We start from the raw sequence: 12047 nt of genomic DNA on the forward strand, positions 1-12047 counted from the left end.
ACTTGTATTTTCCAAATCACAGAAGATTTATGTTATTTCTCAAGTTTATCATAGTTTATAATGATGTATAGATTGACTAAAGATATTTCCGATGAGAGAACTATGCGTTCCCATTTAGGTAGTGGTGTTTGCACATTATATCGGGAGGCAATAGGTCTTCTCCAGGGCACATGGATGAGCAGCTGCAATCGGTGTCTGGATTGAAGCTCGAAAATACGTCTTTATATACTATTTATAAACATTTACATTGACTTTCTTAGATGAATTAACCATGAGCTTATTTCGAAACTAAACGCAGCCAGTAATATTAGTACATAATGTACAGTCTATGTATAAACCCTTTCGCACTGTATGTGATGGGATTTTCCACTTCTCTTCCAACCAGAGTGACCCGCTCAAGTCAGGACTGTATTCAGTTTCTTTCCCTGAGCGTGCGGTCATACCGCCTGATTTCTTTTTATATATATAGAAAAAGACATCTTAATCATGGCCAAGGATAAAAAGAAAAATAACGAATCGAAAAAGGCGAAAAAGGTGAGAAACGTCGAGTGGGAAAATCTCAACCCAGAACTACCCCTCCAAATTTCACCAAAAAGAAAATAACCAAGTATTGACCGAACCGCTTATGTAGGCCGAGAAGGCAGCCAAGCAGGCCAGCAAGGGTGAGAAAAAGGTCAAGAACAAGACTGCCAAGCTGGAAGGTAGCGATGCCGAGGATGTCGACTTGGATGAGGTGCTCGAAGAGTATCGCCGCCAGCAGGAGCAGTTTCTGAAGATCACCGAGACGGTTGTCGAAGGGCCTCCGAAGCCTCGAGCGGCATCAACCATCATGGCCTCCCCTCATGAGAGCAACAGCCTGCTCTTGTTTGGAGGAGAGTATTTCAACGGGTCGATTGCGCAGTTCTACAATGACCTGCACGTATACAACATCAACCGTGATGAGTGGCGCTGTGTGACTTCCCCCAACGCACCACTGCCGCGATCTGGTCATGCCTGGACCAGAGCCTCGAATCCAAACTATGTGTATCTTTTCGGAGGAGAGTTTTCATCGCCAAAGCAGGGCACTTTCCACCATTATTCCGACTTCTGGAGGCTGGAGCCTGCGACAAGGGAATGGACCAAGATCGAGGTCAAGGGCAAGGATAAGAGTCCGCCAGCGCGAAGTGGCCACCGGATGACTTATTGGAAGCAGTACATTATCTTGTTTGGCGGTTTCCAGGACACATCAAACCAGACCAAGTATCTGGCTGACTTGTGGATATTCGACACTGTCAATTATGTCTGGCATTGCCCCGTTCTTCCACCCGCCCAGCTCAAGCCCGACGCCCGTTCTTCCTTTACCTTCCTGCCCTCTGAGCAAGGAGCTTCTCTTTTTGGAGGTTACTCGAGGGTCAAGGCCACAGTGCAGCTGAAGAAGCAGAAAAAGGGCAATCAGCCGCAAGGCCAAAAGAACGTCCTCATTCCCAAGGTCCACGAAGATTGCTTCTTCCTTAGGATGTCTCTCCCCCCAACCGACGCGAATGCGAATGCACCACCTGCTGTTAGATGGGAAAAGCGAAAGAAGCCAGCAAACGCACCCAGCCCTGTTCGTGCTGGCGCTACAATGGCATATCACAAGGGCCGTGGCATCCTTTTTGGCGGCGTTCACGACGTTGAGCAAAGCGAAGAGGGCATGGACAGCGAGTTTTTCAACCAGCTCTTCGCGTGGAATATCGAGAGAAACAGATTCATGCCCCTTGTTTCACGTAAGCCACGCCAACAGAAGAAGAATGCACCAGAGCAGCGAGTTGGCAGACGTGGCCGTGCCCAGGCAAACGAGGAGGAGCTCCTAAAACAGCTGGCAGCACTGCAAGCTGGAACCTCGTTGGAGGACATTGACGATATCGAGCTTGACAAGATGCTCGGTGAACCTGAAGAGGAGGAAAAGCCTACTAGGGAGATGCCTGTGTCCATGGAGCCGCCGCACATGCGCTTCAACGCCCAGCTGACGGTTCAAAACGACGTGCTCTTCATTTACGGTGGTACTTATGAAAAGGGGGACCGGGAGTTTACATTCGACGATCTTTATGCCATCGATCTAGTGAAACTGGGTGGATACAAGGAGATCTTTAACAAGCCCGTCGAAGACTGGATTGTAAGTCTTGGGTCATTAACTGCCGTTGTGTGTGAAGATTATGAGCTAACCGAGATATTTCAGGAGTCTGAGGATGAGGATGAGGACGACGAGGACGAGGAAGACGAAGATGAAGAGGAGGATGAAGATGATGAAGACGATCAGGATGAACCAGAGCAGCAGATCCGCTCAGAGAGCAAGCGCAAGAAGAAGCAAGACGAAGTATCCGAGGTGTCATCCGAGGCACCTACGCCGTCAATTACGTCGGAAGAAGAAGAAACCGAAACAACCGCCACATCGGTCGACGATGGCCTACCACATCCAAGAGTAAGCTTTTTTTATTCATTGCAGTCCCTGTTCCAAGTCCCCCTTTTCCCCCCATGAAAATATCTAATCTCTAACGATTTCAACCCACTCTAGCCCTTCGAGTCTCGCCGCGAATTCTTCGTCCGCACTTCCGCAGAGTGGCAAGAGATCCTCATGACCAACCTCCGCTGGAAGAACATCCAGCCGGAGACGCTCGCCGTCAAGGAGATCAAGGCCAAGGCGTTTGAGCTCAGCGAGGAGAAGTGGTGGGACTGCCGCGAGGAAATCACGGCGTTGGAGGAGGAGCAGGAGGCGGCGGGCATTCAAGAGGTGGTCAGTCTTGCAGAGAGGGGAGACGGCGGTGCTGTTGGGGGTGCAAGGAGGAGGTGAAGAGGGGAATAAAGCGTTTTTGTTACAGCATTTGGCGGTTGGTTTGGCTTGGATCGAGGCTAGTGCATGTACATGTATGTAGCGTGTTGAGCTATTTCAGCTTGGATATCCCCCTTTCCCATCATCTATCGCTCATTCATCTCAATGACTCCTATGGGATCCCAGTCATCCCATATGTACGCCAACCAACAACGACTCACTAAAGAAAAAAAGGAACAAACTCGACACCACCTTCATCAACGCCCTCACTCCCCTCCCCCTCCCTTTCCTTCTTCTTTATGTAAATCCGCCTCAACAACCCCCTCCGCAGACCAAACTGGCGTCTTCCCCCTCACCCATAACACCATTCCCGCAATCCATCCAACTAGTCAGTTGGGCGACGCAGCCATGGGAGGATACTGCTTCCCGTTCTTCTCGACTTTGGGCTCACAAGTACACCACTCCTTCTCATCGACCGAGTCCAGCACACCGGGGATGTGACTTCCGCAGCCCCACCAGGTTGCCTTGTCTAAAGCGAACAAGCACGTAAGCATAAATTCCCTATTCAATGTCTCTCTCTGAGAAAAAATGCAGTATCTTTGGTATAAGTGAGGGGAGTAGTGAGTGAGTGAGGGATGCTTACGGCAGTTGTTGCAAGTGGCACTTCGACACATGATGTCCTTTTTATATCTTGATCTGATGCAGATAAAAGAAAAAGGGTATGAGCAAAATAAGATGTTCTAGTTTACAAATGCTGTATGAAGCTGTTTAAATTTGTTGAGTGCTGAAAAAGAGGACGAAGAGAGGCCTTGATAAAGAACAAAACGACAAACGTAGAGGCGGCAAAAAAAAGCCCGCGGTGGCCGAGCGGATCGCCCGCCGGAAAGCTGACCAAATCGGCGAGCCCCGCCCGGGCAAGATACAAAGGTACAAGCGATTTGGTAAGCCAGAACGGCGACCATTTCTGCAGACATCGCCGTCTTCCTTTTCAATGTCGGGCTTTCTTGATTACTATTCATGATTCTTCTCCAAGGATTCCTTGATATCTTTACTTGAGCCTTCTCGAAGAATTTGTGAGGTGGCAAGTCCGATTCGTAATTAACAGCAATTACTCAATTTCCTCCGAATTACCATAACGAGTCATCATCCCCCCCTTCCGACTCAATGAGTCTCTGATATCGCTACCAACATGAGCATTAAACTCTTCCTCCTCATTCAGTTTCCCCAGAACACCAAAAAGTCCAGTCCAAGGGCGTTCGTTTTCTCCGTTCCAACAAGCCCTCGACGCCATTGCACTAATATCATTACCAATACCAATACCAACACCACTAAATGCTAATCCCAAGCTTATATAGCTACTCAAGAGGTTAGGAAGCCGCCTCCGTCGCCATCTGCTTCTTGGCAACTTCGCTTTCCACAATGGACCGGATGAGATTAACGGCCAGTTCTTGGCCTTGTTTGATCACGGCTTCAGAGCTATCCGCCGGCACGTGGAAGAAAATCACCTTCCTCTCCTTGTCCTGCTTGTAACAGGTTGCCAAGCTTGAATAGTAGATGAAGTCGCAGAGATAACGGCCAGCATCGTCCGAGATTCGGAGCTCCATGTCATTCTGCGTAATGTCATGTCAGTAATGATGACAACGTTCAAAGGCCAGGGCATCAATATTCATATCCTTACCGAGCTGTGCTGCTGCCATCTCTGCCAGATGTCCTGTATGTTCAAGTCCGTCTTCAACACATCCGGGAGATCATGCCAGATCCACTCTTCGTCCCGTTTCCCATCGAGCTCGTCAAGGTGCTTCCCGTCAACGTCGGGAGACTTGTACCCCGTACGATGCCCTCGACTCTCGATCTGGTACATGAGCCGCGGCCCTGCCATGCCAATGTGAATGACAACATCAATCTTGCGGCCCAAGTACGTCTCTTCCCACAGGTTCGGGACAAGCTCCCTCACCACCTTGTAGTTGACTCGGATGGGGTCGGGATGCACCAGAATGCGCACAGGCGGGATGTCGACGGCATTTCGAGAGTTTGGGTCCTTGGCCCTCAGTGGTGGGAGGTATTCTGGGAGGGCTCTTGCAATTTCCCACGACGGGTTGATCGGATATTCTGACCGGAAAGGCTGGAGACATGATTAGTATATATTGTGCTGGGCGTTGATGGGGAGATGCGGCGGCATGAGACGCACCTGAAATCCAGTGACGAGCACTGTCAGCTCTTCTTGAACCTGAGACCCCATGGAGCGAAAAAAAAAATTGTATCCAAAATTGTTATATTCTGTTTACGAGATGATGTAGAAGATTGATAGTGTAAGAAGAGCTCTGGTGCCCAAGCTCTAGATGGATCAGGCAATGGTCGAGGTAAGCAGGCGAGAGATGTCACTCTGGAGGGTGTACTTGCACATACCTGGATATAACCTGATCGTTAGCAGACAAGCCACGAACGCCAGCACTAGAGGCGCCCCAAGGTAACTTTATACCCGATCTCGAGGTACACAAAATGTTCCGTGCGCAGCAGCGGCTTAGTACCAACTTGAGCCGGGCACTTTAAGACAAACAAACGGCAATGTCACGCATCATCTCATGTCGTGCCGACGATTGGTGGATATAGTGACCAGCAGCAAACAAACAAAAAGTAGCCGTCCGTTGTAAAGCCGAATCCTTCCAGCGGTGCGTGCGGGGGAATTGAATTGACGTGGATTCAGCTTCTCCATGGGACCAGAGCTTTAGCCCAGTTTGAGCTAGCAGCGCCATTGAAGAACCTGGAAGCTATGGGCCTCGTGCATTTTACTGTATGTGGTTCTTTAGTAGGTTCTTTAGCACGCCCAATGCAATTTAGTTTTCTTGATCGATTGACACCTGGGAATGGCTGTCCACTGAAGGAGCTGTGATTCGTGTTAGTATCCGTCCCCGTTGGATATTACTATACGTCCCAGGTACCCAGTAATACCAAGGGATGTACCTAAGCTTCAATCTGTGGTACATGAAGGTGTTTTCCATGTACTTTGATAGACAGCGGCGGGGTTCGCGGGGTAACATCCGCATCCAGATCAATCTCTTCTGGCCATTGGATGCACAGTACTTGTTCTGCCGCGTTGACTGGCCGAGGCTCCAAGTACTGTACATGCCAAGTAAGGTACGTACTCGCAAAACACGCAAGTCGTGTGCTTGTCACGTTGATGACGTGTGATTGTTGCCATAAGCACGAGCTCGGTAAGCTGTCGGAAGGTGCATTCTCGCAATGTGGTTGCCAACTCAACTACATTAGATTGATGCGCATATCCTGACCTCACGTGAGCGAGACATGCTGCCTCGGTTTCTCTCACTCGCATCACTTCAATGTCCTTCATATTCCCGTACTGTATATTCGCACTGCCTACTAGGTAGTCACCAAAAGAACCCGAAGCTACACTACCAGCTACATCGCCAACCAACAAATCAACCAGCCCGATGATGGGCTGACCAAAAGGACTGTGCATTGATCCCTCGGCTGTTCATCTCTTACCTCGTCTATCTTCCGGGGAAAAGGGAGAGAGCCAAAGTGCAGAGCACGCCGAATCTCGGGATGCGATGCCTTGCAGCTCAATGAATGCCTCCCGCATATAGCATCAACTTCAAACTCAAGCGACCCTCCACAATTCTCATTCTCGCATTAGCGTGTGTGATTAGTTGTGTTTGTTGGCCGCCGCTCTGCTATACCAAGCTGGCAGGGCGTCCTGCATGTGGTGACGAAAAGAGGCACATCACATCTCCTAATGCAGAAGCGTGTAAGGGAACTTTGATATGCCCATCCACTTCAGTATTCCCACTTACAAATTTTGCCGTCTTCGGATAAACAGACAGTTGAACATGCATGTTATCATTGTGGGAGCTGGCATTGCGGGTCTCTCGCTTGCCATTGCCCTTGGCCAGTCTCGTCACCAAGTCACAATTCTTGATGCTGCTCCTGAGCTTGCCGAGCTGGGTGCGGGCGTTCAGATGACACCGCAAGCAATCAGATATCTCTTCAAGTGGGGTCTCAAAGATGACCTACTCGCCGAGTCGATTATCCCCGACAACTTGCATGTGTGGGATGGACAAGCCGGCAATCTGCTGGGGAGTGTCCGAATCAAGGAAATGGAGGCTCAATATGGCGCCCCGTACATTGTCGTTCATCGGGCCGTTTTGCGTGCCATATTACATCGCCACGCTACCCAAGCTGGGGCACGATTGCTGCTCAGCAGTGATGTCGTTGAGTACGATTTTGCCAACGGTGCTGTGCAGCTACGAAATGGCAAAAGGCTAACGGCCGATCTGGTCGTCGCTGCTGATGGTGCGTATTGCATAGAATCAACTTCCAGGTGCAATAAACTGCGCGCTATATTAACCACTCCATCGTTTACAGGGATCAATTCTCTTGCTCGATCCCAGGTGCTAGGATCCCGAGATCCTGGAAGCCTGCCGACTGGATGGGCCGCTTTTCGCATGACGGCGGAAGTCTCCAAGCTCAAGGCGGATTCGGTAACTTCGAGTCTAATAGATCTTCAATCTCGCAACTCCAATTGGTGGATCGCTCCACACATATCGTGCATGACATACTTGATCAAAGATACCACAATGCTCAATATAGTATTATCTCATAGAGACAATATCAACACCAAAGAATTCACCACGGGAGAATACAACAAGACAGTTCGGAGCATATTCAAAGACTTTGAGCCTCGGTGAGTGCATACGTTCGAACAGCCCTAACCCGACATAATCCAAATTGTTTCTAATGTGATATGCAGTGTTCAGCGCATATTCGACCTTTCTGAGTCAAAAATTGTCAACTATCCCGTGTATGCTGTGCCGCCGCTACCCTCCTGGAGTCACGAATCAGGTCGATTCATACTCATAGGCGACGCTGCCCATGCAATGGCCTTTTACATGTCCATGGGCGTAAGTATAGCTGTTGAAGATGCCGTCGCACTCGCAACGGTGCTAGATTTAGCTTGTCCTTCTGAAACCAGCTCCGACGAACCAAGTGTGGTGGTTGACCATAAATTAAAGCATGCACTGGATGTATTTGAAATCATGCGCAAGCCAAGGGTCGAAGCTGTGCAAGAAGCCAGTCTACATGGGGGTGACTCATCACATGCCTCGCATGAAGCAGAGCGCAGTGTTCTCTACGAAGCCCTTGCTCATTCTCACGAGGGGGAAATCTGGCCTTTGGAAAGCGACGCCGTTAGAGGCGAATATGTTCGGAAATGTAGGCAAACGGGCCAAAGACTCGGTCCAGGTGGTATCACTGATAAGGGGACAAGAGACTGGTGCTATGACTATGACGCTATTGGGGCTATCGAAGATTATTACAAGTCCTCAGCCGCAGAGCACATATTCGAGGCAGCAAGAGCATCTTGACGCCATTCGCTTTTGAGTCGGCTACAGGCCTAGAGATGGAGTTGAGACTCTCCCTGATACATTATAATTTCTCCATGCCCGATAGTTCAGGGCGCAAAAGGCAACTCCGACGAGCTCACGACTACGATCAAGTCTTTAAACTATCAGAAGAATTTGTCCGCCACAGCCTCGCGAATTAAACTCTCTGCGGACATTATTTGGCGATGGATCTAACCGGCTGAGGAAGCCCCGCCAGTGCGGAATTGCCACGTGGGGGTTTTAATCATGGATCTAACTTCGACCTTGGAAGATCCCGCTTTTGCAAACGATATATATATAAGAACTCATCATCAGCGTTCAGAGTTGATCGAAACCGCATCGCCTATCGACGATTCAACATTTCGATTTACGAGTCTCTTGTGCGACATCATTCTCTTCTTCAATCGGTTGACATCAGAATTTCCGAGAATAGCGGCAGGATGGGTTCACAACCAGATTACAGCCTCCCCACGCAGGAGATCTCATTTTCGGGATTCCTGTTTGACATGGATGGAACCATTATCGACTCTACCCCGGCTGTTGTCAAGCACTGGCATAAGTAACTATCCCCCTCCATCTCCCATGGCAAGCCATCCTACGCCGAAGATAGACTTTTGCTAATAAGGGGGGGAAGTGTCGGTGAAGAAATTGGCGTTGCTCCCGAGGTCATCTTGGAGACTTCTCATGGCCGCCGCAGCATAGATATCTTGAGGATCCTTGCTCCCGAAAAGGCCAACTGGCAATGTAAGTTGCATTTGCTTTGCTTGCCCGATTATCTAGTTGCGACTTGTCCTCCTTGATATTACCGCAGATGGCGCAAAGTGGCTGGCTACGCCGACGCCTCCAATCCTGCGGCTGGGAACTCGTCCTGAGGCTGAGGCTTGACTCGCAAAGGATTTCTTTGTATCGTATTTGGATGGGTAGGACAGAACTAATGTGCGTGCTCGTAGATGTGACAAAGATGGAAGCTGAGCTGCCTAAGCTGTACGCCGATGACGTCGTGGAGATCCCCGGCGCCCGCTCTCTGCTCTCCTCCATCATTTCCTATTCCTTTCCCTGGGCCATCGTGACGTCCGGCACCCAGCCCCTGGTCAGAGGCTGGCTCAAACGACTGTCCCTCGGCACACCTGAGCATCTCGTCTCCGCCGAGTCCGTCGAGAACGGCAAACCCGACCCGACATGCTATCTCATCGGCCTGGAGAAGCTCGGGCTGCAAGACAAGGCCGGGGAGGTCCTTGTCCTCGAAGATAGTCCCGCAGGCATCAAGGCCGGCAAGGCGGCGGGGTGCAAAGTCCTTGGCTTGGTAACGAGCCACACTGTGGAACAGGTGGTGGCGGCCGAGCCCGACTGGGTGGTGAAGGATCTCGACAGCGTGAGGGTGGTGAGACAGGAGGACGGCAAGATGACGCTCGAGCTCTCCAACGCGCTGCGCTTTTGATTAGAAACTTGGAGCGGTAGAATCACACACTTTGGGTACTGAAAACAAGGAAGATATTCTAGAGGGCAACTTCGAGTCAGATATTCCATTAGTTTTTTAATTAATATTATAGACACTCTAGCATTCCGGGGAAACGAAAAGCCCTTTGTGAGGGAACGGAGGTCTCGGGGGGCACGTTGCGCGTGTTCACGTCAGCCCTTTTGGCAGCTGAAGAATGAACGGATGTCGATCCCACCGACGTGGAGATGAACAGGTCTCACATCTTGTGCCTGGCCAGGCTTCGCCTCTCCCTAAACCCTCCCAGGTTCCACAATCCGATCGGCAATGTCTTACCTTTGCATCCCTCCTCTTTTTTTCAGTTTTCCCTCCTTCTCGGGCTCATAACATTCTACAGTACACTGTCAAAAACCCTCAGTTTCCTCCTTTTCACGGGTTGTCAAGTCGTGCAAGTGCTCCGTAACGCGAGATAACCCGTAGAGTTGGGAGGAAGAGAGGGGGAGGGGTTGTCTTTCACAGGAATTCATTCTAAACACGAGCCTTTATTTCTCCTTTTAACCAAGGAGCCTGGTGCCTGTATAAGGCGCGCGGTGCTACTACTCTAACTTGTGATGCGTCATACACGCTGCGTAACGGACACGATGAGCTCGTACAGTACGACCGCGCCCGTGTTCGCCTCCCCGCGAATCGGTGAAACAGAGTGAGATATAGCATGAAAGTGATTTGCCTTTTGGTTACGCGCTTGTCGAGGTTGTATACACTTGGCCCATGGAAGCGGAAGATTGCGAGTTGAGGGACAAGCGGGATAAGCCGGCAATTTCACAATTCCTCATCCATAGGATAGGAAAGAGTCTGCGTCACTCGAGGCGATAGAGCACAACGCCCGCAGCATGTGCTTGTACATACAAGTAGTAGTACTCCGGGGAGCGCTTCAGACGGGTCTCGAGCGCCGGTTTGTCATGCGTGTCATGCCATGCGTGCCCCTCTCTTCATGTGTGTCTCAGGAGTCACTTTTTCTCTTGCGTCTCTTCGGGTATGGCAATCTTCTGATGAAGATCCCCCCCCCGGCTCGGCATGATCTCGCATGCTTATTTCGACAAGAAGATGCAAATACAGGGTAAGGGTAATACAATGAGTAGTCCTAGGATAAAAGACAGAAATCGTGGCGACATTGGAACCCTTTCTCCCCCACCCCCCTTGTATGCTCTTTTTTCTTGCGGACCGATCATTCTGTGGACCACGAGTAGCCACGATGGCGTGAGAAAGGGGGAACTACCACACAAGACGACTTTTGGATGCAAAGCTGACTGCGCAAGTGGGACAGGGGGATACCAGGTCCAAGGCTCGAGTGTGAGGCGAGGCTGGTTTGCGCTACTACTTGTATTACAGCAGTGCTGTACAAGTGGTTGTGAGGGTGCGGGTTTTCAATACCTGGCGATTGGATAGGTTGTGATACTCACCCTGTTGTTGAGAGCAAAAGCCCCCATTGCTGGAGAGGGGAGGACAGTCAAACAAGTGCAACCACTGATCCCGTAAGATTCACGGATCTCCGGTGGTACGCATGCAGATCTTGATTTCTTCTCTGTGCGACGAACGGACCACCCAGCAATGTCTCGATATTCCATGCAAGGTCCCGTGCGAGGCGAGCGAGACGAACGCAGGGCCTCCCTCATATCATGCCATCGCCTACCCTGCACTTTCGGCGGAAGAGGCTTGGCCCTCGGATTTTCTGAAAAGCAAACTTGTGCCGAAAATGCCGTGCTTGACGCACTTCACTCGATATCCCGCATGGGGGCAGTAGGTTGCAGCAACTCGCTCTCGCTTCTGGGTCACGTCTCATTCACAGGCTTACGCTCAAGGTTCGTGCAGTTGCCGCCCGTGCGGTGGTTGGCTCTCGTAGCCCGCGCTTGCATCGCAACACTTTTGCCGGAGCCCACTTGTAGACGGCGAAGGGCCACTGTTGATATGCTTTTTGACGCCCTCCGCTGCGGCACCACTACGCATCTGCACGAGTACCTCGAGGCTGATGCGAAATACTGCTCGACGCTGAAGTAGATTCCGAAAGCGTGACACGGGTTTCCTGGCCGCAGATGGCCGTCCAACAGACCTCGGAGGCTTTCCCCCGCCCCTACCAGGTATAGAAGGGCAATCTGACTTGTTAAGAGAGTTTCGCCTTGGAGTGCCAAAAGCAAGAGAAGGCGCGAAAAGGGGGGAGGGGTTCTTGTCGTGAGGCTGGAAATTTATCGTATAACTGCACGCCCTTGCTTGTTGAGGAGAAGACTGCTCCAGTAGGACGGTCAATCGGTCAATTCGAGTGTACCCGGCGTCCAACTACGTAGAGTCGCCGAGTCAAACTGGCTCTGGTGCCACCGTACTCGTACGTGGTAATATCCCCACACTCAGGAGATCCCGGGTCTACTTTGGC

The 12047-nt window shown here is 50.7% G+C and overlaps 4 protein-coding genes across 4 annotated transcripts; 3 read left to right on the forward strand and 1 right to left on the reverse strand.

The window, feature by feature from the left end:
• Positions 1–486: 486 nt before the first annotated feature.
• Positions 487–2809, forward strand: Triagg1_3018 (uncharacterized protein; the record flags this gene model as incomplete). Its single annotated transcript, XM_062897264.1, has 4 exons — positions 487–534; positions 632–2134; positions 2198–2440; positions 2534–2809. The coding sequence occupies 4 exons, from the start codon at positions 487–489 to the stop codon at positions 2807–2809; spliced, it is 2070 nt and encodes a 689-aa protein (XP_062758085.1).
• Positions 2810–4155: 1346 nt separating this feature from the next.
• On the reverse strand, positions 4156–5027 carry Triagg1_3019 (uncharacterized protein; the record flags this gene model as incomplete). The annotated part of the gene is made up of 3 exons (XM_062897266.1): positions 4156–4398; positions 4467–4910; positions 4977–5027. 3 exons carry the CDS (start codon positions 5025–5027, stop codon positions 4156–4158), a joined length of 738 nt encoding a protein of 245 aa, XP_062758086.1.
• Positions 5028–6636: 1609 nt separating this feature from the next.
• Positions 6637–8169, forward strand: Triagg1_3020 (uncharacterized protein; the record flags this gene model as incomplete). The annotated part of the gene is made up of 3 exons (XM_062897267.1): positions 6637–7099; positions 7172–7490; positions 7557–8169. The coding sequence occupies 3 exons, from the start codon at positions 6637–6639 to the stop codon at positions 8167–8169; spliced, it is 1395 nt and encodes a 464-aa protein (XP_062758087.1).
• Positions 8170–8627: 458 nt separating this feature from the next.
• Triagg1_3021 (uncharacterized protein) lies at positions 8628–9625 on the forward strand (the record flags this gene model as incomplete). The annotated part of the gene is made up of 3 exons (XM_062897268.1): positions 8628–8746; positions 8822–8931; positions 9138–9625. 3 exons carry the CDS (start codon positions 8628–8630, stop codon positions 9623–9625), a joined length of 717 nt encoding a protein of 238 aa, XP_062758088.1.
• Between the last annotated feature and the right edge of the window lie 2422 nt (positions 9626–12047).

This window comes from Trichoderma aggressivum (assembly GCF_033847375.1).
Source record: "Trichoderma aggressivum f. europaeum strain CBS 100526 chromosome Unknown scaffold_008, whole genome shotgun sequence".
NCBI lineage: Eukaryota > Fungi > Ascomycota > Sordariomycetes > Hypocreales > Hypocreaceae > Trichoderma > Trichoderma aggressivum.